General features: G+C 36.7%; 1 protein-coding gene across 7 annotated transcripts in view; it reads left to right on the top strand.

Moving 5' to 3' along the window:
- Positions 1 to 4,367, top strand: part of BARD1 (BRCA1 associated RING domain 1) — a 78,915-nt gene extending 74,548 nt beyond the window's left edge. For all 7 annotated transcript variants that reach the window (XM_025441598.3, XM_049106482.1, XM_049106479.1 and 4 more), the window contains 2 exons: positions 1,224 to 1,321; positions 2,596 to 4,367. In XM_025441598.3, coding sequence (XP_025297383.1) covers positions 1,224 to 1,321; positions 2,596 to 2,928 — 431 coding nt within the window. In that variant the 3' untranslated portion in view covers positions 2,929 to 4,367. The remainder of the gene's footprint in view (positions 1 to 1,223; positions 1,322 to 2,595) is intronic.
- Positions 4,368 to 24,319: the final 19,952 nt, after the last annotated feature.

Raw genomic sequence — 24,319 nt, 5'->3', positions numbered from 1 at the left:
ACATGCTTAAGTGATAAAAAGAAAATAACTTACATGTAGAATAATGAGTTTAAGGTAAGTCCATGATTTAGCTAGATTGCTCACGTTATTTAGGTTACTTTTTAATATAGAAACAGTATGTGATATAATTTAAGCACACTGGCGTTATTTCTATGATACTTTGACCTAGTCAAAAATATTGAGACTCGTTTCCTTTTTTTTTTCCTTCAGAGATTTTATTTATTTGGGCTGGAGAGAGAGAGAGTGAGTGAGAGAGAGCACAAGAGTACAGGGTTGGAGAGGAGCAGGCTCCACACTGAGCAGGAAGGCTCAACATGGGGCTCATCCCAGGATGCTGGGATTATGACTTGGGCCGAAGGCAGGCACTTAACCGACCGAGCCAGCCAGGGGACCCAGCATAAGCAAAATTAACAAATTAAGAAGCACATGATAGGGAATTAAAGATATTCCAAGGTTGAGTGTTGAATATCAATATTCACTGACAGTCCCAAGTTAAAAAAATCCAGTCTCTTAACAAAGCTCTGCTTTTGGAGAATTGGAGAATCCAGTTGTTAAAATCCTCTGACTTTTATATATTAAGTAGTATCTTAGGACATCGCTATTGAAGCAGCTCTAAAGCATTTGAAATATTCACCAAGTTATCTTTAGACTGGAGACTTCAGTTGTGTACCTGTCAAATTCCCAACATTTGCCAAGCTCTGCTTACCTTGTAACAAGTGCTGTCGTGCTTCTGCTGGGTGGCCATATGATCTAGGTGCTGTGGACAAAAGCACTTTCCTTAATACCAGATCATCTAAGAGTCTAACAGGAGGTTAAACATAGGACTGTAGAAATGAGCAGTGCAGGTGAAAAGCCCTCAAGTTCAAATCATGATCAGGGACTTTTTATCCACCTTCATTTTGGTAATTGCTATGAATAAAAATTCAGGTTTTTATAATTGCATGTGAAATAGCATATTGATTTAGGTTTTTCAGAAAAGAAACTAAAATTAGTGTTCAGTACACTTCATTGCTCAGTTCTCTGAAGGAAAGATTTCTTCTATTTTCTTTATATGGAAAACCATTTTTATTACATTTTGTTTTACCTAAGTAAGGTTTCTATTTCTGTTTCAGAACAATACTTAAAACAACGGGGAAGAAGAAAAAGCACATGAATAAACTACTTGTTTCAGTGAGAAACAAATACTCGATACTTATTTTGCTGTTATCCTTGTTTTTTGTTAGGGGTGAAAGCATGTCTACAGAGAAAAGCATGTGAACAAGAGGAAAAATATGAGATACCTGAGGGACCCCATCGAAGCAGGCTCAACAAGGAACAGCTGGTATTTGTCTTTTGATACCACTTTCATTGTTCTTATTATAACTTAATATTATCACCATCAGGAAAAACTTCTCTTGCCCTTTCAACAAGTACAGGTGACTGATTAAAATTTTAATTGCGCTTGTTTCAAGCACTGGATTCTGAGAGATGATCACAATGAGCAGTAAAACCCAGAAGGTGATAATTTCATACTGTTAATGGATTGTTGGCATCTTGAACATTCCCATAAACCTTTCAGAATCTGAGGTTAGTCTCAGAGACAGAGTAACTTGAAAGAAGACTTATGGCCGCTGCTCGGATTTAGTTCCCATATGTCTTTATTGCCACGTATTGCAGTTTTAATGGATAATATTCCATTATCCTGTGTATGTATATATTAGAAGTGACAAAGAAAAATTTTCATAGAGGGCAATTGTGAAATTTTTTTTTCATAATGCACAAGGAGAGGTGTGTTTCAGAGCTAAATGGATGCCTAGCCATAGCTTCATAATGTATTGTGCCCCAAGGAATATGTATCTGGAACCCTGGAGGCCACACTCCCACCGAGGCTGTTCTAGAGACCCAAGGTTGGTAACATAGGGAACTGAATCAAGATCCACAGAAATGATGTTACTTGTATAATTTTTTTTTTTTAAAGCATAACCTGGTATCCCTGAAGCACATTTCAGATACCGTTGGAGTTCTTGGGACTTTAAGTCCCACCAAATGTAAATAACATTCTGATAAAAGAAGTTTGATGAGCAGTTTTTGTTTGCCTTTTTTTTCCTTTTTTTTTTTTTAAAGATTTTATTTATTTATTCATGAGAAACACAGAGAGAGAGAGAGGGAGAGGGAGGCAGGGACACGGCAGAGGGAAAAGCAGGCCCCATGCAGGAAGCTCGATGTGGGACTCGATCCTGGGATTCCCAGATCATGCCCTGGGCCAAAAGCAGGCGCTAAACCGCTGAGCCACCCAGGGATCTCTGTTTGCTTTTTTAAAACATGTATGTGTGTGTACAGAGACACATGCATACACACAAAGCACACCTAATCTGAGGAGAATGAGGTTCCTTAGATGGTGACTGAGTTTTAGGAAAAAATTGTAAATAGGAAACCTATAAATACATGAGTATATTTCTTGACCCAAATAGCTTACTTGAAATACAGCTTATCCTAGCACTTCATTTAAGCAGCTTCTTAACTGCTCATGACTATTTATCTTTATTTTCCTCATTCATATGCAGTGTTTTAAAATATTTTGATCTGCTTTTAACAAGCTTTTTCTTGTTATTTCAGCTGCCAAAGCTGTTTGACGGATGCTACTTCTATTTTGGGGGAACCTTCAAACACCATCCCAAGGACAACCTTATTAAGCTTGTCACTGCTGCTGGGGGCCAGGTCCTCAGTCGAAAGCCCAAGCCAGACAGTGATGTGACTCAGACCATCAATACGGTTGCGTACCATGCGAGACCAGATTCCGATCAGCGCTTCTGCACACAGTATATCATCTACGAAGATTTGTCTAATCATCACCCAAAGAGGGTTCGGCAGGGCAAAGTCTGGATGGCTCCTTCCAGCTGGTTTATAGATTGTGTGATGTCCTTTGAGTTGCTCCCTCTTGACAGCTGAATATTACACCAGATGAACATTTCAGATTGAACTTACAGATTGAACTTACACGGTGTGAGAACCCAGCCATTGCACTGTTGTGATCATTCACATTTTTAAAAATAGGTAGACTCATTCTACGTATTTTTTCCTTAAATTAAAACAAAAACAAAAACAAAAAAAACAAAAACAAAAACAAAACAAAACACCTTATGCCAGATTAGGAACTCATTTGGTGTTTACCATTTAGATGCTGAGATTGTTTTGATGGATTTTTCTTTTTAAATCTGGTGTATGCTTTGATTCATCATGTCTTTTTATTCAAATTATCAGCTATCAAAGATTAATGAGAGAGTATCAGAACTATTGGTTAAATATACAAGCAGTATGGTTATTATCTCAGCCTTTTAATGTTCTTTGATGAAAAAAATCCACACTTTACCACCAGCAAAAATGCTTCCCATGCTTAGTAAACAAAAAATATAGTCAAATAATTGATTCTGGCTTTATTGTAATACAGTACCTGGTCTGAATGTACCACCATAGGTGTTAAATTCTTCTGTTTACAATTGTCTTCATCTTACGTTTCATTTCTTATAATTCATGGGGATTGTCAGTTCCTCTGTTTTTATCCTTTCTTTTATCTTATGTATTCATCAAGAAATCATGATTTAAACCATAGCAGCATTCTTTGGTGGTGAAAATCAACATTGGGCACCTGGTACGTATTTTTATTATATATACTTGCTTATCGCTAACTATCAATTTGCGACTGTGCCTACAGTGTATGTGTATATACGTAGAGCATTTTCTCTCACACATTTAGTCTCACCAGATGAGTGAATTGTCAATCAAATGTTAATAAATTAAATTAGGAACCAGTTCTTCTTCTGGTAGACCTCACTACATATTGCTAAAATAATTGTTTTGAAGGTCTTAATTTCTTTTGTAAGATTTTTTATTTACCCCTTTTAGATTGCTGTGGAGGCAGAAGTTGGGGATTATTTGTAAGAAGCAGAATTCTTTAGTAAGTCTTCCTAGAAACTGAACATACTTCTAATATGAAAGACAGGGGAAGGGAGACACTGTGGGACCTGCCAGGTTTGGTCTCTGATGCGCTGGAGATGGTCAAGCTGTGGATGACAATACTGAGAGTCTGAAGTGAACGAACATACTAAGATGCATTTATTTGTGTGTTTGAGATTCTGCTGATTATTTCAAAATAAATCTTATTGTAATTCCCTCTTTGACACGGCACTTTTCCATATAAAGAAACACATTATGTAAACGCGGTGATACACTGTGGACCCTGACCTTCACGGATGAATTAGCTCCGCAGCGCTGTCCGACCAGCCATGTGCTTATCCCACATTTTATTGTTATGGAGAATGATGAAGAGCACAGCACCACACAAATCTGAGGGGTTAGATAATGTCTGGATTAAATAATTTGGGACACTCTGGGATTTCACTTGTCATTTTTGATTTATGACGGACTTGTGGTCACTTTCTATTGCCTCATCGGTCACATTCCTAGACAGCTTTGTGTCTCCCTCGGATTTGAATCCCTTTTTGTAAAACCACTTTGGGGGTTGCCCACTCTGCTTCATTCATTTTCTTGGTTTGTCCCCACCCACCCTCCCCCTTTGTCATATTTTGTCCCCCACTATTAAGCGGTTTTATTTTTTGTTCTTTTAAGTATTTATTTTGATAGAAGTTGGTTGATGTTAAGCTTCTAAGCCTTGTAATTTCTGCGTAGATAATACTTGTAACATTTCATTTTTCAATCATAGATTCAAGCTTCCTTTTTATTGAGTATAAATCATTAAAGTTATTTGTGTATCTGTATCTCTATATCTTCTAGAAGTAGCTTACTTACTCTTGAAGCGTGAGACTCCACAAGACCTGGGAGGAAACCTTTCAGCGAACAAAGCCTGTCTTTCGGAACACTAACACATATAATTAACTTTGGATAGAAATCTCTCTAAAGTATATTAGATGCTTTATTACCTTAAATAAATACGTCTGAACAGAGTGTAACCTTGATAGTTTGAAATTGTCATTAGGAGGGTCATTAATCGATGACACAGTGACTCCTTCATGGTTCCATTAAAGCCAGAGGGTCAGCAGCTTGTCTGTATTATCACCCAGGGCTGCTTTCTACTTCTGCCTTCATTTTTGTAGTTTCTTCCCTTGGCAGCCACTACTTTGCAGCTAGTTATCTATTTCCTTTAAAAAAAAAATTTTTTTTTAATGTTATTTATTTGAGAGAGAAAGTATTGAGAGAGAGAGAGCATGGGCAAGGGGGAGGGGGCAGAGGGAGAAGCAGACCCCCCACTGAGCAGGGAGCCCCATTCAGGACTCCTTCTCAGGACCCTGAGATCATGACCTGAGCCCAAGGCAGCTACTTAACCGACTGAGCCACCCAGGTGCCCCCTACTTATCTATTTCTATTAATATTTTACCCTATCTAATTACTTTTTTTCTTTTGACTTGCTAAGGAATAAAAACCAGGCATGAACCATTTTTGAATTATGAGGATAAATAAGCAACATGTGAGGGTTTTGGTGATTCACCTAAGAGTTAGATACTTAACGGTTTTGTAGAAAATATTTACCATTTATTTTACCTGTCTTGATTTCTTCTGAGCCTGCTCTGTGAGTTTGGTGATTGACCCCTGCATAGGTGAAGAGTATGTTTTGTGAGATTTAATGTTTCTGTGGGAATAAGAAAATGCAGAGAAGTGCATGCAGGGCAGTCACATCACACATTAGCTGTAATTACCTCCTTGGGTTGGGGCAGAAAAGTCAGTTGTGATCTGAAGGTTCGTGGACCTCATCACAACCATGAATGTGTATTCTGTTCTCCAACCTAAACACATAAAAATGGCGGGAAATTGTGCTTATTTTAATAAGTACAAGCCACTATTTCGTTTGAACTACAAATTGTGAACTTAATGTGTATATATATACATATATATGTATGTATGTGTATATATATATATATTTTTAAAGATTTTATTTATTTGAGAGAGGGAGAGAGCCTGAGCAGGGTGGGGAGAGCCTGATGGGGGCCTCCCCGATCCCGGGATCCTGGGATCATGACCTGAGCCTAAGGTAGACATTTAACTGACTGAGCCACCCAGGCATCCCTCATGTATGTTTTTATAATCAAATCACCTAATAAATGAAAACTAAGCATTTCCAATGTTTTTTCAGTCAACTAATACATACTGTGGTTGCTTAGTTGAATACTACCTTATGAATTAAGGATTGTTGATTGTGTAGCTTTCTAAGGCACATACACTATACCTTTGGATAACTGGATGTTGTTATTAGAATAGCAATGTAGGAGAAGTTGGGGAAGGCACTAGACCCTTTTTTCCCGTGAACTGGCTTCAAAGGTGGTTGACTAATTCCCTATGTGCCTGTGTAGGCCAGGTCCAGAAGGTCAGTAAGCCAGTCAGACTTGGAGATTGGATTAAATACATGGGGGGGGGGGCGGGGGGAGTGGCAGGATGTGCAGGTTTTGGGTTCAGTTGTACCTGGGTTTGTTTTATCATCTCTTTACTCATTTTGCTAACCTATGTCTACAGTTATAAAGTGGGAAAAACACTGTCCATCGATTAAAGCATCGAGCACCTTGTTTTTGGTATTCACAGGATCACCTTCCAAAACCTTGGTGAGCAATATGGATGAGACCTCTCTGAAAGCAGCTTATTCAAAGGTGACTTTTGGTAGCACAGCTCATCTCAGTCCTGAAGAGTCCTGGCTGTTGTCCCCAACCCCTGCTCAACTTCAGGGTGTCCTGTCTTCACTTTGCTGGGCTTGGTCTTAACAACAGCTAGGACCCAGCCTGTCTAATTTCTCACCTCTGACTTCTCTCCCCACCTCTGACTTCTCTCCCCACAGTGCAGTGTCCCCATTCAGCTAACATTTTATTTTGGATATCAGGCCTGTTTAGGCCTACACACTTGAAATACACACCCCTTTATTCATTTGCTTGGGCTTGGAACATTACAGAGTTCATCTACAACCCAGAAAAACAGCTATTGACATGCTTGTCTTTTTTTTTTTTTTTTCTCTTCAAGTGCACACACATGGAGGTTTTGTAACTAAGTAATTAAACCCCTAATATATTTTTACTTTGCTTGTTTTCCCATGTAATTAAATATTCTTGAATGTGATTTCCCTGTTCATATGGTAGCCTATCAACAAGATGTATGATAATTTAACTAAATCCCCGCTATTTTGTATTTGGATTATTTCAGTCATAGATAAATCTGTATAAATATTGTTATGATAAACTTTGGTCCTGGGGAAAGGAGGTGTTTTTTTTTTTTTAAATGTCAAACTAAGTCATTGTCTGTCGTTACCATCTCTACAAAATGCAGTGCATACCCCACATATTTAAATTAAGACCTCTAGTTATTCTTAAAATACAAAAATTAGAAAATGAGCCTTAAGTCATTGCTATGACTTTCATGATCGATGAGACTTTGCTTGTAAGGTTCAAAACTCTTCTGCTTTCTGGGTTAGAAACTAACCAGGAAAAGGAAGGGAAAGAAAGGATTCTGGCCTTTCAGTAGAGACCTTGGAAATCACCTTGCCTGTGTTAAGATGAGGAAACAGGCCCAGAGAACTCTAGATCATGCAGCTTGTTATTGGCAAGGCCCAGACAAAGCACATGAGTTCCTTTCCTCCCGCCATACCACCTCCCAAGCTACATAGCTTCTTTAAGTGAATTGGAAGCATCTGCTATTAAAAGGAGCCTGTGACCTGACTTTTACTTATGAAAGAACATATTGGGCTGGCCTATGACATCTAGAAGGGAAGGTGGCATCCATCCCCAAACTGCTGTAGCCTCCACTTCATCTCGGCAGACATTACTAATTACTGCATCTGTTTCTGAGACCAAAGAGGGTCTTAAAGTCTTTTTCAGCTTTTGTTTCAGGCAGCCACAACCAATTGGTGAATTTGGTTTATTAGCTAGGATGTATTTACTGTCCTCAAAGTGAACCACGTTAAAAACTTAAGTGATCATTGTATGTTTGTTGCTTTCCCCACAACGTGCCTAGTCAATAATAGTGGCTCAGTACAGAGATGATTTTCAACTGGCAGGCCATGTCCTCCTAGTTGGGAGTTAAAGGGGCTAAAAAATAAATAGCCCCAAAAACAATAGGAAAAAAAAACCCTCCAAGATAAGGAGAGTGTAAGGAAGGAGAAAAATATTTGAAAAAGCTTTCTGGGTGATTGTTATGCCTGCACTTAACCGCACTTGCAAGGTACTGCTTGGCACCATTTATTGTTGGAAATTTCCTTGTGAAATTGTATTTCTGATTCAGGCACCTAGTGCAATGCAGTGTGTGTGTGTATGTGTGTGTGTGTCTAAATGCGACCATATATTTTGTATATAATGTGTCTGATTTCCCAAGACCTACATTTCTGAGGCTGAGGCATGTGGAGTTTGAGGTAGAATGTGGCGACACATGTGCCTTAACATCAACAATCCCATTGTAATAATCATTTCCTTGCTGTGAGCGCTGAAGTTCTGATACCTGGTAGTAAGTTCGGATTATTTTTCTGGGCAGGAGAAGTAACAATTAGCAAGTGTGATGTTTATTTTAAAAGGGAATTATTACATTCTGAAAAGTAAATGAAGCCTAAAGATTTTTTCCTATTGATCTTCCTTTTGCAGAGTGACAAAAACACAAGCGTAGGCAATTGACTTTCAGTAAGTATCCCCATATTTAAAGAGCTCCACAAAGATGCCCTAGCAGTTAAACCTATGAATTTTGTCTTTTTTTTTTTTTTTAAAGAACTATATAGATCTGGTTTCACATTTTCAAAGGAGTCCGATCCTAACTTACTCACAAATGTGTACATTGACTCATTGGGTATGTATTGGGAAACTACTAGATAGAAGCTGTATTGGTCACTTGGAATAACTAAGGTGAAATAAAAGCCCATGGCTACAGCCCTCAAGGAACTCCTGCTCTAGCAGGGCAAGCAAGTAAAGGAGAAAGTAAAGATTGCACAGGCATTGTTCTCAGACCCTGACCTGTGCAAGAGGGATGTGTTGATGGAGACCTGAATGCTGATGGCCTTTACTGTGTCAGGACATACTTCTAGAAGTCTACCTTGCCCCCTTGACAGAAGAAGCAAACCCATGTTTGTTCTGGACATAATATTTGGAAGGATACTTGGGACTCATTCTTAGGATCAGATGACTTAATATTTACCATGATAGTCACTAAGCATTTTTTGATTCCCCTTGAGTGATACTTCTTGTCTTTTGCAAGAGAAGAGAATGACATTTTATCAATATTTTATTAGGGGATTTTATTTATTTTTATTTATTTTTTTAATTAGGAAGACGCGTCAGAAATAGGAAATGCGGCTTGCTGAAGCCATGAATAGGAAATGAGGTTTTTTTTTTTGCTCTCAGTGTTTTATTTGCTAAGTTAGCAAGTTTAATCTCAAGATAATTTAAATAGTAGTTAAAGCTATCCAGATTTATTTCATTTACCTTTTCAAAAAAATGCATGATTTTAATATTCATGCTGGTTTTCTATGAATTCAGATGTCGGAAGACCTTTTTTTTATGTTTTTTAAGTGAATTGTTAGTATTTTGCAATTTTCCATTGTATAGCAAAGTCATTTGTGTACGTAGTTTAAAAAGTGAAATAGTGCTAAAATATTTAGACCAAAATGCATGTCTCCTATATCTCTTTCTGTCTGCTTAGAAACAATCACTTTATACTGTTTTAGTACTTTACCTTGGTATTTGCCTTCTACATAAGTAAGTATGGGTGTGCTGCATTCTTTTGAATAATCTATTTTAGATATCTGTGATTTACTATTATGGTAGCTGATTTTTTTTTTTTTTCATTCTGAGATTCCTTTTTCCTTTTCAAATCTTTCCTAGCCCATAAATTTCTTCTCAAGGCTTTCACAATGATGACTATGGACATAGTCCCTGCTCTTCCAAGTTTTTTATAGTGATTGCATGTCCTTTGTATAAACCTTTTTGTTTTTCTTAAATTTTAGTTTAGTTTTTTTTTTGTTTTGTTTTTACAAATTTTAGTTTTTAAATATCTAAAGGTTTGAACCTTTGTCTACGACTTCAACTACTTTCTGATGTCTTTGAAAAAAAGTCGCACAATGTAATTTTTCCCCAAGACCAAACGAGGTAACAGACTGCTTGTTTTTCCTGGAAACACCTCCTAAAGGTTTCTGTCTTCTCTCTCCAGTGTGGACTGCTTGATGGTGAAATCTACTGCAAAGCTTTTATCCTGCCACTTTCCTGCTTTCCCAGATCTCAGGAAACCCCTTTGCTTCTCTTTCATAATGGGGGAGGGGAGAGTCCCTGTTTACTGCTTTATACCTTAATCATAATTAAGCATATCCTCCAGCAACTTGAGAGAGAGTACAGTTTGTACATATATTGGCTGAAAAATGTTTTAATTCTGCTATCACCTGTGACTTTGCTTTGACAAATAATTCTTAGATGCCAACTGTTTTCCCTCAGAGTGGGGTTTGAAGAGTGATCAGCATCTCCCTTCTCGTCTATGACCATCTGCAGGCACTTGGTTTTGACCTTACTCCCACATAGAAGTCATTTTCACCTACCATATGTTGTGTTGAGGGTTACGTCAAATTATTCAGTGGTTTTCAGCCAGAGAAGGGTGTAGGCAATGGACCAACATAAAGCAAATTTTAACGTCTGTACTCATTCTTTCAAATACCTTTTATCTATACTTATAGGTAACTATGCCTTTTACATATAGTTAATAAAAGGATGCTTTGGATTACTTCTGCCATTTGTAAATAATTGGGAATGCTCTTGTTTAAAATGGTGCAATCTGGCCCTTTGAGAGCAATGTTTCACAAAAAAAGACAGGTTAGTCATGCAGGACTTAGGCAACTTACTAACAATGTATAAACAGTTTCTTTTCTAAATTAGATTTGAGCCCTTGAATGATAATTTTGAATGATTAAATCATTTCCTGCACAGATAAGCCCACTGATTCTATTTGTAGTATTTTATATGCAAAATATCAGTACATCGTGAATAGTCTTTTTAGCCACAAGCCTTTCATTCTAACGTTTCTTAGGTACCTTTTTTTCTTTAGGTAGAACTATTGAGATTTATAAATCTTGTAACCTAAAAGTAAAGGCAGTATTGATGATAGGTCTTCTAAAAGGCAGATGGAAAAAAAATAAATAAAAGGCAGATAGAAGTCATCTAGATGTAGGGGTGATAATGGAGCTTTTTTTAAAAAACCTAAGAAAGAGCTACAATGATAACACACAAAAAGATAAAGCCATTTAATGATGACCAACTGGGCATGTTGGAGGGTGGAATATCAAGTGAAAAACCTATTAATCTTCTATAACCATGGTTGAGGAAAGAGGAAGAAAGGACAAATTAAAATATTGAGAATATTTGCTAAATTATTCTAAAGTATTTAGAATAATTGCTTTGTATCTTATGTTACACAATGATAATTTCTTAAGAATTGGCAGGTATCCAGAATGTGGAAGGGGTGGTCCAAGATGGCAGCCTGGCAAGATCCTGAACTCAGCTCCTCCTGGGAATGCACTGAATCTACAGCTACACATGAGACAGTTCCCTCTGAAAAAGAGCTGAAAACTAGCTGAGCAGCTCCTTCATGAAAACTAAATTGCTATTGACTATTGTATACATAGGCTCTTATATGTGAGCCTCGTGATTACCACAAAGCAGAAACCTATAGCAGATACAAAAAAGATAATGAGAAAGGAACCCAAGCATAGCCCTAAAGAAATCAAATCAGAAGGGAAGAAAACAAGAGAAGAAGAAAGGAAAAGAGAGGAACTATAAAACAATAAACAAAATGGCAATAAGTACATACCTATCAATGATTATTTTTAATGTAAATGGACTATATTCTCTGATCCAAAGACACAGAGTAGCTGAATGGGTAAAAAGACAAAAAACAAGACTCCTGTTTATGTTGCCTGTAAAAGACTCACTTCAGATGTAAGGAAATAGGCAAAGTGAAGGGATAGAAAAAAATATTCCATGCAAATGAAGACAAAAAGCTGAGGTAGCTATACTTACATAAGACAAAGTTGGACTTTATTTAATTTTATTTTTTTAAAAGATTTTACTTATTTGAGACAGAACAAGAGAGAGAACATGAGCAGGGGCAGAGGGAAAGGGAGAAGCAGACTCCCCTATTGAGCAAAGAGCCTGATGGGGGAGACTCTATCCCAGGACTTTGGCAGAGTTACCTGAGCCAAAGACAGATGCTTAACCGACTGAGCTACCCACGCACTCCCTGACAAAGTGGACCTTAAAACAGACTATAATAAAAGACAAAGGCATTACTTAATAATAAAGGGGTCAAACAAGAGGATATGATATTTGTAAATATTTACATATTCAAACAGCATCAAATAAAGCAAATTTTAGCAGACTTACAGGGAGAAATTGACAGTAATACAATAACAGTAGAGATCTTGAATACCCCACTTAAATCAATGAATAGGTCATGCAGACTGAAAATCAATAATGAAATATTTGCCTTAAATGACAGATGGACTTAATGCATACATACAAAACATTCCATCCAGAAGCAACAGAATATGCATACCTCTCAAATGCACTTGGAACATTCTCTAGGATAGATCGTATGATAGGCCATGCAACAAGACTCAAGAAATTTAAGATTGAGATCATGTTAAGCGTTTTTTTCTGACGACAGTGGTATGGAGCTAGAAATCAATGGTAAGAGAACTGGAAAAATCACAAATATGTAGAGATTAAACAACGTGCTACTGAACAACCAATGGGTCAATGAAGATATCAAAATAGAAATCAGAAAAATTCCTTGAGACAAATTAAAATGGAAATACAACATACCAAAATCTATGAGATGCGGATACCCAAAGGTTTTTTTGCTTGAAATCTCTATAACAGCAGTTCAAAGAGGAAAGTTCACAGGATGCAAATCTATCTCAAACAAAAACAAAAAAACAAAACTATGAAACAATCTAACTTTGTACCTAAAGGAACTATAAAAAGAACAAATGAATCCCAAAGTTAGTAGAAGGAAGGAAATAACAAAGATCAAAGTGGAAATAAGTGAAATAGAGACTTAAAAGGCAGTAGAGTAGATCAATGGAATTAAGAGCTGGTTCTTTGAAAAGATAAAATTAATAAACCTTTCACCAAACTCCCCAAGAAGAGCGTTCAAATAAATAAATAAAAGAGGAAAAGTTACAACTGATAACCACAGAAATACAAAAGATGATAAAAGATTACTTTCAAAAAAAAAATCCGACAACCTAGAAATAAATTCCTAGAAACATATAATTGTCCAAGACTGAATCATAAATACAAAATGTAAATAGACCAATTACCTGTAAGAAGATTGAATCAGTAATCAAAACCCTCTCAACAAACAAATGACCAGGACCAGACCAGCTTTGCTGTTAAATTCTACCAAACATTCAAAGATTTAATCCCTATCCTCAAATTTTTCCAAAAAATGGAAGAGAGGGGAATTCTCCCAAACTCACTTTACAAGGCCAACATTACCCATATACCAAAACATTGCAACAAAAGGAAAATTTCAGGCAATTATTTTTGATGAACATAGACACAAGAAGTCTTAACAGAATGTTAGCACACTGAGCTCAACAATACATTAAAAGAATCATACATCATGATCAAGTGACTTTATTCCAGATCTGCAAGGACGATTCAACACGCACAAATCAATCAAGGTGATGCACCACATTAACAAAATAAAGCATAAAAGTTATATAGATGCAAAGAAGATTGATGAAATTCCTTACTTATGTATGTGTGTGTGTGTGTGTGTGTGCACGCGCACACACACGGGTACGTGTGCATGCCGGTAGGAGTGGAGAGGAGGGACAGAAGGAGAAGAAGGTGAGGGAGAGAGAGAATCTCAAATATCCTCCATGCCCAGCATGGAGCCTGACCTGGGGCTCAGTCTCACAACACTGAGATCATGACCTGAGTTGAAGTCAAGAGCAGTTGCTTGACTGACTGAGCCACCAGGTGCCCTTCCCCCATTTTTAAAAGAGAAATACTGATTTTAATTCAACATAAGGTAAGCTCTAAGCATCTGTCATCTTCAGTCTAAAATTTAGCAAAAACTGTTGAAACAAGGCACAATTCCCCCCATACTTGTTACGTGGCTCCAGTTACAAAAAAAAAAAATTATGAAAATGTTAAAAACATAAAAATAGAAGTCTGTGATTTAAAAAAAAAAAAGTGTATAAAAATTTCCTGCAAAACCTGTCAACGTTGTTCCTTATCCTACAAAATAGCACCAGTAAGATGAATAAAAGGTGTTAAAAACCATTACGACAGCATTTCTGAAATGCAGTTTCCCGACCTCCTGTTCCCCCTAAAAACAACTTCTCATGAAATACAAAAGGACTTTAAAATCTCTGGAGGGAAAGTCAGCTTTTACTGCAGTTTCCCCCTGCAATCTCTCTTAGATAAGGAGAAAGTGAGGGGAATGTGCTTGTGCCCTGGCTGTCACTGCTGCTTCTCAGTTTGGAAAAAAGGTGGAGGATTTGAGATGTCATATTTCTCATGTGAGGACTGTGCCAGGGTAGTCTGGAAGGTACATTCTGGAGGCATGGGGGATGTCTTGCCTAAGTCTCCTCCTTTGCCCCCTTCACAGGAGGAAGAGGGAGACCGTGAGAAGCCATACACCTGCCTGCATAATATACAGCAGCTTGTAGCCCATCCCATCCCCTTCCTTAGCTCTCCAGAAGGTTCTATGGCAGTCCCTGGGATGGATTTAACTAAGGGTGGACCTCCCCTTGGGTTTGGAGGGGAAAGTAGCTCTGAATGTGATGATGAGGTCATCCCTGTTGAAATCATCAAAGTTATGAAAAATGCATAAGCCCTGACAGTGGGTCCCAGCCCTTTTTACTGAGACCAGGGGAAATATGTTGAGTAAAATTCCAGAAAGACATAGGCATCATTTCCTCTTCTGCTAGTCCTAGAGAAAAAAGACACCCAGGGTACTTAAAATGTCCCTTAGGTACATCAACATTATGATAAAAATTCAACAATGTGGCTATAAAGAGAATGTACCTCAGCATAATAAAGGCCGTATATGACAAGCCCACACCCAACTCATAGTGGTGAAAAGCTGAAAAGTTTTCCTCTAAGATCAGCAACAAGACAAGCATGTCCATTCTCACCACTTTTATTTAGCATACTATTGGAAATCCCAGTCAGAGCACTTAGACAAGAAAAAGACAAGACATCCAAATTGGAGAGGAAGTAAAGCTGTCAATGTTTGCAGATGACATGATTTTTGTATAGAGAAAATCTTAAGGACTTCCTCCCAAAACTGTGAGCACTAATAAATTTAGTAAATTTTCCAAGTACAAAATCACTGCAAGAATCTGTTGTGTCTCTATATCCTAACAATTAGCTATTAGAGAAATTAAGAAAGCAATCTCATTTATAATTATATCAAAGAGAATAAAATGCCTAGGAATAAATTTAATCAAGGAAGTGAAAGACCTGTACATGTAAATTATAAGACATCAACAGAAGAAATTGAAGAAGATGCAAGAAATTGAAGAAAAGGAAAGATTTTGTACTCATGGATTGGAAATATTAATATTGTTAAGATGTCCATATTGATCAAAGCAATCTATAGATGTAATGCTGCCCATATTGGAATTCCAAAAGCATTTTTCACAGAAATAGAACAAATAATCCTAAAATTTGTATAGAGCCATGAATCACCTCAAATAGCCAAAGCAATCTTGAGAAAGAAAGCTAAAGGCATCTGTGTTCTCTCATTTTAAATTGTACTAGAAAGCCTTAGTAATCAAAAACAGTATGGCATTGGCATAAAAACAGACACATAGGTCAATGGAACAAAAAAGAGAGTCCAGAAATGAGCCCACACATGTATGGTCAACAAGTTTATGACAGAGAAACTAAGAATATACAATGGGGAAATGACAGTCACTTTAATAAATGGTGTTGGAAAAACTGGGCAGCCATATGCAACGGAATAAAATTAGACTACTATGTCATACACGAAAACTACCTCCAAATGGATTAAAAACTTGAATGCAAGATCTGTAAACATAAAACTCTTCAAAAAAAAAAAAAAAAACGAAAATGAAAAACAAGCGGTGAGTTCCTTGACATTGGCTTTGGCAATGATTTTTTGGATCTAACTCTAAAAGCAAAGACAACAAAAGCAAAAATAAACAAGCAGGACTACATCAAACAAAAGCGTCTGCACAGCAAAGGAAACCATCAACAAAGTGAAAAGACAACCTACTAAATGGGTGAAAATATCCACAAATCATATATCTGATAAGGAGTTAACATCCAAAATATGCAAAGAACGCCTACAACTCAACAGCAAAAAGACAAAAAAAAAAAAAAAAAAAAAAAAAAAAAAGGTAGAGGATCTGAGCAGACATTCTGCCAAAGAAGACCTACAGATGGCCACCAGGCACATGAAAAGATATTCAACATCACTAATGATCAGGAAAATGCAAATCAAAACCACAATGAGATATCCCATCACATCTGTTAGAATGGCTATTCTCAAAAAGACATGAAATAACAAGTGTTGTAGAGAAAAAGAAACCCTCGTGCATCGTTGGTAGGAATGCAAATTAGAGCAGCCACCATGGAAAACAATATGGAGATTCCTCAAAGAATTAAAAATAGAACTATATGATACAGCAATTCTACTTTTGGCTATTTATCTAAAGAAAGTGAAAACATATCTTTGGAAAGATACATGCACCCCTAAGTTCATTGCAGCATTATTTACAATAGCCAAGATTTGGAAACAACCTAAGGGTCCATCAATGGCTATATATATAAACTTAAGTCATGAAAAAGAATAGCATCTTACAATTTGTGATAACATGGTTGGACCTTGAAGGTATTATGCTAAGTGAACTAAGTCAGAAAGACAAATACTGCATGAATTCACTTATATATGGAGTTGGAAAACAAAACTCATGGATACAGAAAGCAAAATGGTGGTTGCCAGAGGGGAGTGTGTTTGGGGGCTGATGACACGGGTGAAGAGGTTACAACTTCCAGTTACGAAATAAATGTCATGGGGTTGTAATGTGCAGCATAGTGACTATAGTTAACAATATTGTAGTAAATATTTATAAGTTGCCCAGAAAGTAAATTTAAAAAATTCTCATGACAAGAAAAAACGATATAACCATATGAAGAAGGATGGTAACTAGATTTACTGTGGTGATCATTTCTCAGTGTGTATATGTGTGTGTGTGTGTGTGTGTGTGTGTGTGTTTTGAATCATGTTGTACACCTAAAACTAATGTAATGTATGTCAATCATACCTCTTAAAAAAGAAAGAATTGGGGATCCCTGGGTGGCGCAGCGGTTTGGCGCCTGCCTTTGGCCCAGGGCGCGATCCTGGACACCCGGGATCGAATCCCACGTCAGGCTCCCGGTGCTTGGAGCCTGCTTCTCCCTCTGCCTATGTCTCTGCCTCTCTCTCTCTCTCTCTGTGACTATCATAAATAAATAAAAAAAATTTAAAAAAAAAAGAAAGAATTGGCAGGTAAGACAAGCCTGTTCACTGAAAGGTATGCTTGTCATCTTGTGGCTTTTCATCTATAAGAAAATACAGTCATTCAATTTCAATGTATGTTGAATATATTGGGGAAGTTAGAGGCAATAAGCCACTGAACCTACGTTGGGTAATAATCTGAATTATTTCTATATATAGAAATATCCGATTCAGATGGTTACCTCTGTGGAATGCCTTAAATATCATATAATAATTTTTGAAGGAAAGGAATCCATAGAACAGAAACGAGGAATTTAAATGTTAAACGTGTCTTTAATGCAACCATCTCTACCAAAACCATCAGCATGTGCTGAGTGTCGGGAAATCGTGAATTAGAATCTTGATCCTGAGCCATTTCCTTCTTTTGTTTTGAACCTTTACCAAAATTTTGTTCCTTTATAAATCATTTCCATTTGTAGGTGATCTTCAGGATCTCCAAAAATAGCATACTGCTTCAGTTGTCTTGTTTAAACTGTTGCATCACACGTAAGCAAAAAGGTTACAGAACCGAAGCTCAGAGTTTTTCCCTCCCAATTATTAGATATTCCTTCTTCCCCATTTTATATTTGGGCATTTTCTTCTTGCCAATTTTGTCACCATGTATTTTTAATAGTTTTTTTTCTTACTGTAAGCTATCTATCTGCCTCCATCTCTTCCCCCACACCTTTTTTTTTTTTCTTCTGCCAGACTTTCATTTACCTTGATACTACCATTCTTCTACTTTGCTCTGTATTTATACCCCTTGTTGTCTATTCAATGGTGTTCGGTTTCAAATATCTGATCTTCACTACAGTGATTTTCTAGCTTTGTCATCCAAGAGGAAAATATGTTTCACAGGACTCTTGGAATTGTCTACTTTTGTAAAGCCATCAGAAGTTCCCCTACTTCAGTAAATGGAATACTACTTTAAAAAAAAAAAATCTATCTTCTTTACCGCCCGCCCCCCCAGAATTTTGCTTTTACTTCAACATTTATTCAATGTAGCTATCAATCAATTACCAAAATTTTTGTTTTTTTACTGGTGAAAGTCAACAGTCCTTTGGCTCTTATCACGGAAACTGTGATCTAATTTATATAACCTCCTTAAAGCTAGGGCTATGTAGTGATCACAGCAGCGAATGCTTTCTTGCTGCATACCCTACCATGACCAGACATCACTTTGGTTGCTTCATATGTGCAAAATAATTCTCACAACAGCTTTCATTTCCTCAGTACTATTTTTGTCCCATTTTAAAAATGGGGCAGGCTCCGAGAGGTTAAGTGATAAAAGAATCTTCAAGAGTTCCAATGCAAGATGGATGAAACAGATAGAAATATAGCCCATGTAGAATAATGTCCAGGTTCACAGCTAATGGCAAATTTCTTATACTGCTAGGAAATGGTCTGGCTGAAAAAGATAAGTATGATTTTCCCCCTATCTGCTTTAAAATATGAAAGTAATGTGATTTTAATATGCCCACTTTTGAGAGGAGACAGTGGCCTGTATACATTTCTTTTGCCTTTGATCTGATAAAATTCATTTTTTAATATAGGTCATTTCAGAGAAGATTCTTGCTTATTAGGTAAAATATACTAGTAACAAAAGAGGCAAAATTTGTCCCATCTAGTGAAAAAAGAACATTAAAAAATTTGGAGAAATATTTAAGCACTGGGCTGTCGGGGATTTTACCAAAAACCCAAAACTGAGTCTTTAATGTTATAGGCTTGAGTTGTCATCGCCCTTGGAGGAAAATAGGCATATTTGTTTTTTTCTGCAGTTATGAGTACAGCCAGTTTCACTGTGGCATTGATGGAGTTAGCTGGCTTCAGCTGCTGGGTTTTTGCTATTTTCAAGATAAGAGCTGATGCAATCATACAGAAGCTCCTGATATTTATGTAGATGTACTCTATGGCTTGAAGAATTCTTCTCTACCTAATTTCAAATCACTGCTAGGCATGGTTGGGCCAGTACAATGTTTCTCAATTTCTTGGAGCTTTGCTACATATTTCTACCATATAAAAGTCAAGGATGTATTAAATTAAATCACCCATCTCCTGATAATAAGATTGGTGATTGCCGCTCTTACATCAGAGCACACTCTTATATCCACAACTGAAGATGTCAAGCATTTCTGTCTCTATCAGAGCAAATTTAAGTATGTCTGAATCAGGTTCAAATAGAATACTTTGCCAAATATTTATGCTTATTTTATATATTAAGAACATAGCCTTGAAAACATTTTTTAACAAAGAGGAGTTCCTTTCGACTTGTGTATCACTGCAACTGTGGTGACTCTGAAATCAGAATTTTGTAATATTTTTGATTCATGAGAAAGAATAGCATGTGTTTTGCTCTTCTGTAGCAATATTGGTTCTGCAGAGGAGGAGGTAGTAAAAAATTTATTTTTTCTGAGTACACTAAGCAGACGTGAATCAGAAGACACATGGGAAGGAAATATATGTTCTTCTGAGCACTATTTTTGCAAAGGCTCTTTTTGGCAGTAACCACATTTATGTCCCTGTCCTTTACAATATTCTGTAATTTCTAATACCACATAAAATAAATTTACACTTTCCTCTTCAAGTCAGCAGTTGTAGGTTCTGCTATCAATCCCTCAAGTTAAAGTATATTGTGTGGTTTGAAGCAGCATGATATAGTAGCAAGAGCATGAGACCAGGAGTCGGAAGTTCTGGATTGAGTTCCCACTGGACCATTTACTATCAACCAGGACAAGGCTTTTCAGAGTCTCATTTTTTTGACCCATGTCAAAAAATAATAATCTTTTACTATCCCACAGTGGCTTTGTATATCAAGTAATAATGCATGTTTAAATTGTTAGGTCCTCCATAGATAATTTTGGAGGCTTCTGACAACATACTAGCTTTTCTAAATCCAGGGCTTATTTTATCCGGGGTCGGGGAGGGAGGGTGAGGGAATAGCTGATAGATGTACTTGACCAAGGCAGACAAAGTTATTGGCTGTCAAGAGAAATTGGAAGTGTTTTATACATCAAAAAAAGTCTTATATTTTAGAGGTGAATAGCATCTCCAGAAGCTCTCCAGTTGTGAGATATAGAATTGCACCAATTGTAGTATTATTTACAACTTATCTAAATTTGAAATATTTTATATATGCCATGTAATCAAAGGTAAATAAAATGAATGATATTTTTAATAGATGCCTTCTACTCTATTAAAATTATGGGATGCTTTTGTACACCAAGAATATAACTATAATGTAGTTTTGATAATAGCATAAATTATTTATTCTTCCTTCATATGATTTTTAGTGAGTTATTTCTTGAAAAAGATTATTTAAATTTTAAAGTAAGGAGGTATTTAATGCAAATGTTTTATTTCTAAGCCTCATAATTTTTAAAGAAAGAACATAAAGGATATCTTCTTGAGCTATTCATAATTACATAATCTTAGTGGTATAGGAGAATCATAAATTGCAATCAAGATTAATCTGGTAATTGGATTTTCAATCATGCATAGATTCAGTAGTATCTCCTTCAAGAATTAGAAAGAGGACTTTAAGTGGTATAGACTATTAAGTTCACAAAGTAATCACATGATAGTTATCTATAAAATATCTGTAGTCTGATGTTTTGTTCTTTACAGCATAATAAAATTACGTGAAATCAGAACTTAGCTCTGAATTTGTAAACTTGCAAAACTATATAACATTTCAGGAAATATGTTCTAAAAAGTAGTCAGAAATCAAATGTCAATTCAGGATGACTAACAAAGAGATGATGATTACCAAGAATGTTTTTCTTTTTTTCCTTCCTAGTTCATTCGTTCTCTCTCTCTCTCTCTTCCTTTGTCATTCTCTATTGGAGGAAATCATCCTATCTATAAACATCATTATCCTCAAAATGCTCAAAATAATTTTCAAAAAAATACTTATTCTTTTGTCTCTCATTGAAATTTTTACACTGCTTATCAAAAAGTCTTTACTTTTTACACCCTACTTTTTATACTATAAACGTGTATATGTCAAAAAACATTGCTTCTTAAGTAAACATTTACTGAAGACCAAGTCTATTACTAGTCATATATAGGCTCTATGCAATTCAAGGTGAGAAGACATAGTTTTTGATTCATGAGGCTAAATTTTCCTGATTTAAACAAATTTAAGAATTATTTTATTTTATTTTTTATTTTATTTTTTAATTTAAAAAATTTATTTATTTATTTATGATAGTCACAGAGAGAGAAAGAGAGGCAGAGACACAGGCAGAGGGAGAAGCAGGCTCCATGCACCGGGAGCCTGATGTGGGATTTGATCCCGGGTCTCTGGGATCGCGCCCGGGGCCAAAGGCAGGCGCCAAACCGCTGTGCCACCCAGGGATCCCTAAGAATTATTTTAAAAGGCAAAATAAATTTTAACATCTGAGACAAAGCCAAATTATATTTTATCACTTATCTAACACAGGAGGGTGTATGTCTGTCAGTTACATATCACCATAACAAAACTTATTGGCTTAAAAATGAGTCATATTTCATGAAGCTATGGCTTGATTGGATTCATCTGATTCATGAGGCTGTGCTTGATTGTATTCAGCTGAGATTGCAGACATCTGTAGATTTGACTGGGTTGAGTCATTTAATTCATGTTGGTCATGTGACTGGCAGTTGGCATTGGCTACACAACCACCTTGTGTCTTGGTTCTTCTCCATGGGGCCTCTCAATTTAGACTTGGGTTAGACTTCTGAGAACCTTCCAACGGACTTCCAAAAAAAGAGTCGTATTTCAAGCAGCAAAGGATGAAAATGCTTTTGAGGCAAAATCTCTTGAAGCCTGGTCTCAGTAGTTACACATTATCACTTGTGATGAATTCTATTGATTGAAGCATATCATTAGGGTCAACCAGGTCCAGGGGAGTGGAAATAAAGCACACATCTCAATGGAAGGATGGATTGGAGAATGTGGTCATCTTTAATCCACGGCAGGGAGATAGTTCTCCATGTTTGGTAAGAAATTGTCACGACACCCTAAACATAGTTTCAGATTCTACCATTACTTAGATGATTACTTGCTTTTTCTAAGCATCCTTCTTCATTGCTTATTGATTCAAGACAGAGTTTATTATATACATAGAACATTGTGACTTTTTTTGGGGGGGGGGGGTGCCTGAGTGGTTCAGTCAGTTAAGCATCTGACTCTTGATTTCCACTCACGTCATGATTTCAGGGTCACGAGATCAAGCCCTGCTGCCAGGCTCCATACTCAGCACAGTTTGCTTGAGATTCTCCCTCTCCCTCTGCTCCTCCGCTCACTTGCACTCTCCAAATAAACATTTTGATCTGGCACGTAGCTTTGGAAAAATATGTGTAAAATAGCCGCAGAACATTTACAGTCAGCACATAAAAATAGAAGAAAAAACATATTGTTTATGCTCATTGTTGGGTTAAATTTGATGGGCCAACATAAATTTTGATCATTGTTTTGTTTTTTAAAGATTTTATTTATTTATTCGAGAGAGAGACAGAGAGAGAGAGAGAGAGAGAGAGGCAGAGACACAGGCAGAGGGAGAAGCAGGCTCCACGCAGGGAGCCCGATGTGGGACTTGATCCCAGGTCTCCAGGATCATGCCCTAGGCTGAAGGTGGCACTAAACCACTGGGCCACCGGGGCTGCCCTTATCATTGTTATATCCACTCATCATAGTATAGATTTTTTGCCTATTATTAGTCTTTCTCTCCTCATTCCTTAGTATAGATTTATAATCTGTATTTATAATCTAACTAAAAGACTACATTTCCAGTTGTCCAGTGCAGTTAACTATGTGATTAAATGCTAATGGTCAGTCACAAGATGTGTTCAGTGAAGAAGAACCTTCACGTCAACTTTCATTTTACTGTTCAAACTGGATAGATTTGCTAGACAAGGATCATACCCAGATATCATGAAGTGGGAAGCCAAAACAACTCTGGCTCCCTGATGACATTGTGGAGAGCCTACACCAGTTCAGGACTGCCAACTGCAGAATTTCTTTTATGCGAGATAAACTTGTATTTTTTTGTATAAGCTACTTCTGTTTTAGATTTTTTGTTTTTGTTGTTATGAGGAGCCAAGCTTAATCCCACTTGATTTATCTGCTAAGCAAATCCTCTATCTCAGATTTAAACTCAATGAAAATTGAGTCAATGTTGATAAATATCTTTTCTATGGGTGATGTGGAACATGACTCTTGTGCTTTTGTGTGTTTCTTTTGGGCCCAGGCACTAGTTTGGTGGCTGCAATGAAAGAAACATTGTGTGTATACACGCTCATTTATATGCGAGAAAAATTAAGAAAACTTTACAGCTGACCTCAGATAATATTCTGATTGTTGTTTGTCAAGTCATAATTTGCCAAAGACTATAGCAAAGAAAGTTGATTGTTTTATATTTTTTGTTTTGAATATTAGAGCACTACTGAGAGTCCCAAGCAGAAAATGAGTACATCTAACTAAAATTAAAGAGAAAGTAAAATACAACTAACATATAATGTTTGATACAAAGAAAATTATGCAATATTTTTATGTAAATAGAATTTTTTTTCAAAGGCAGTGTTTAAATTTTATTTTTCTTTCAGTAAGGGGGTACTTTCCTCAATGAGTGATGCAATTTTATGCATAATTTTACAGTGAAAGGACTTACATCTTTCTCTGCTTGTGCACTGGATTTGTTTTACAGTAGGTAAACCAGTGCCCAACCTGGTAACCGTCCCTACAGCACTCCTTGATGACACCCTTGGTCTTGAACTCCAGAGTAAACTGCAGGCTGAGTAGAAGGCTGCTGGGGAGAAGCAAGGG

Source organism: Canis lupus, chromosome 37, assembly GCF_003254725.2.
Source record: "Canis lupus dingo isolate Sandy chromosome 37, ASM325472v2, whole genome shotgun sequence".
Taxonomy (NCBI): domain Eukaryota; kingdom Metazoa; phylum Chordata; class Mammalia; order Carnivora; family Canidae; genus Canis; species Canis lupus.
The sequence above is the reverse complement of the archived record's forward strand: the minus strand, read 5'-3'. Positions and strand labels throughout refer to the sequence as shown.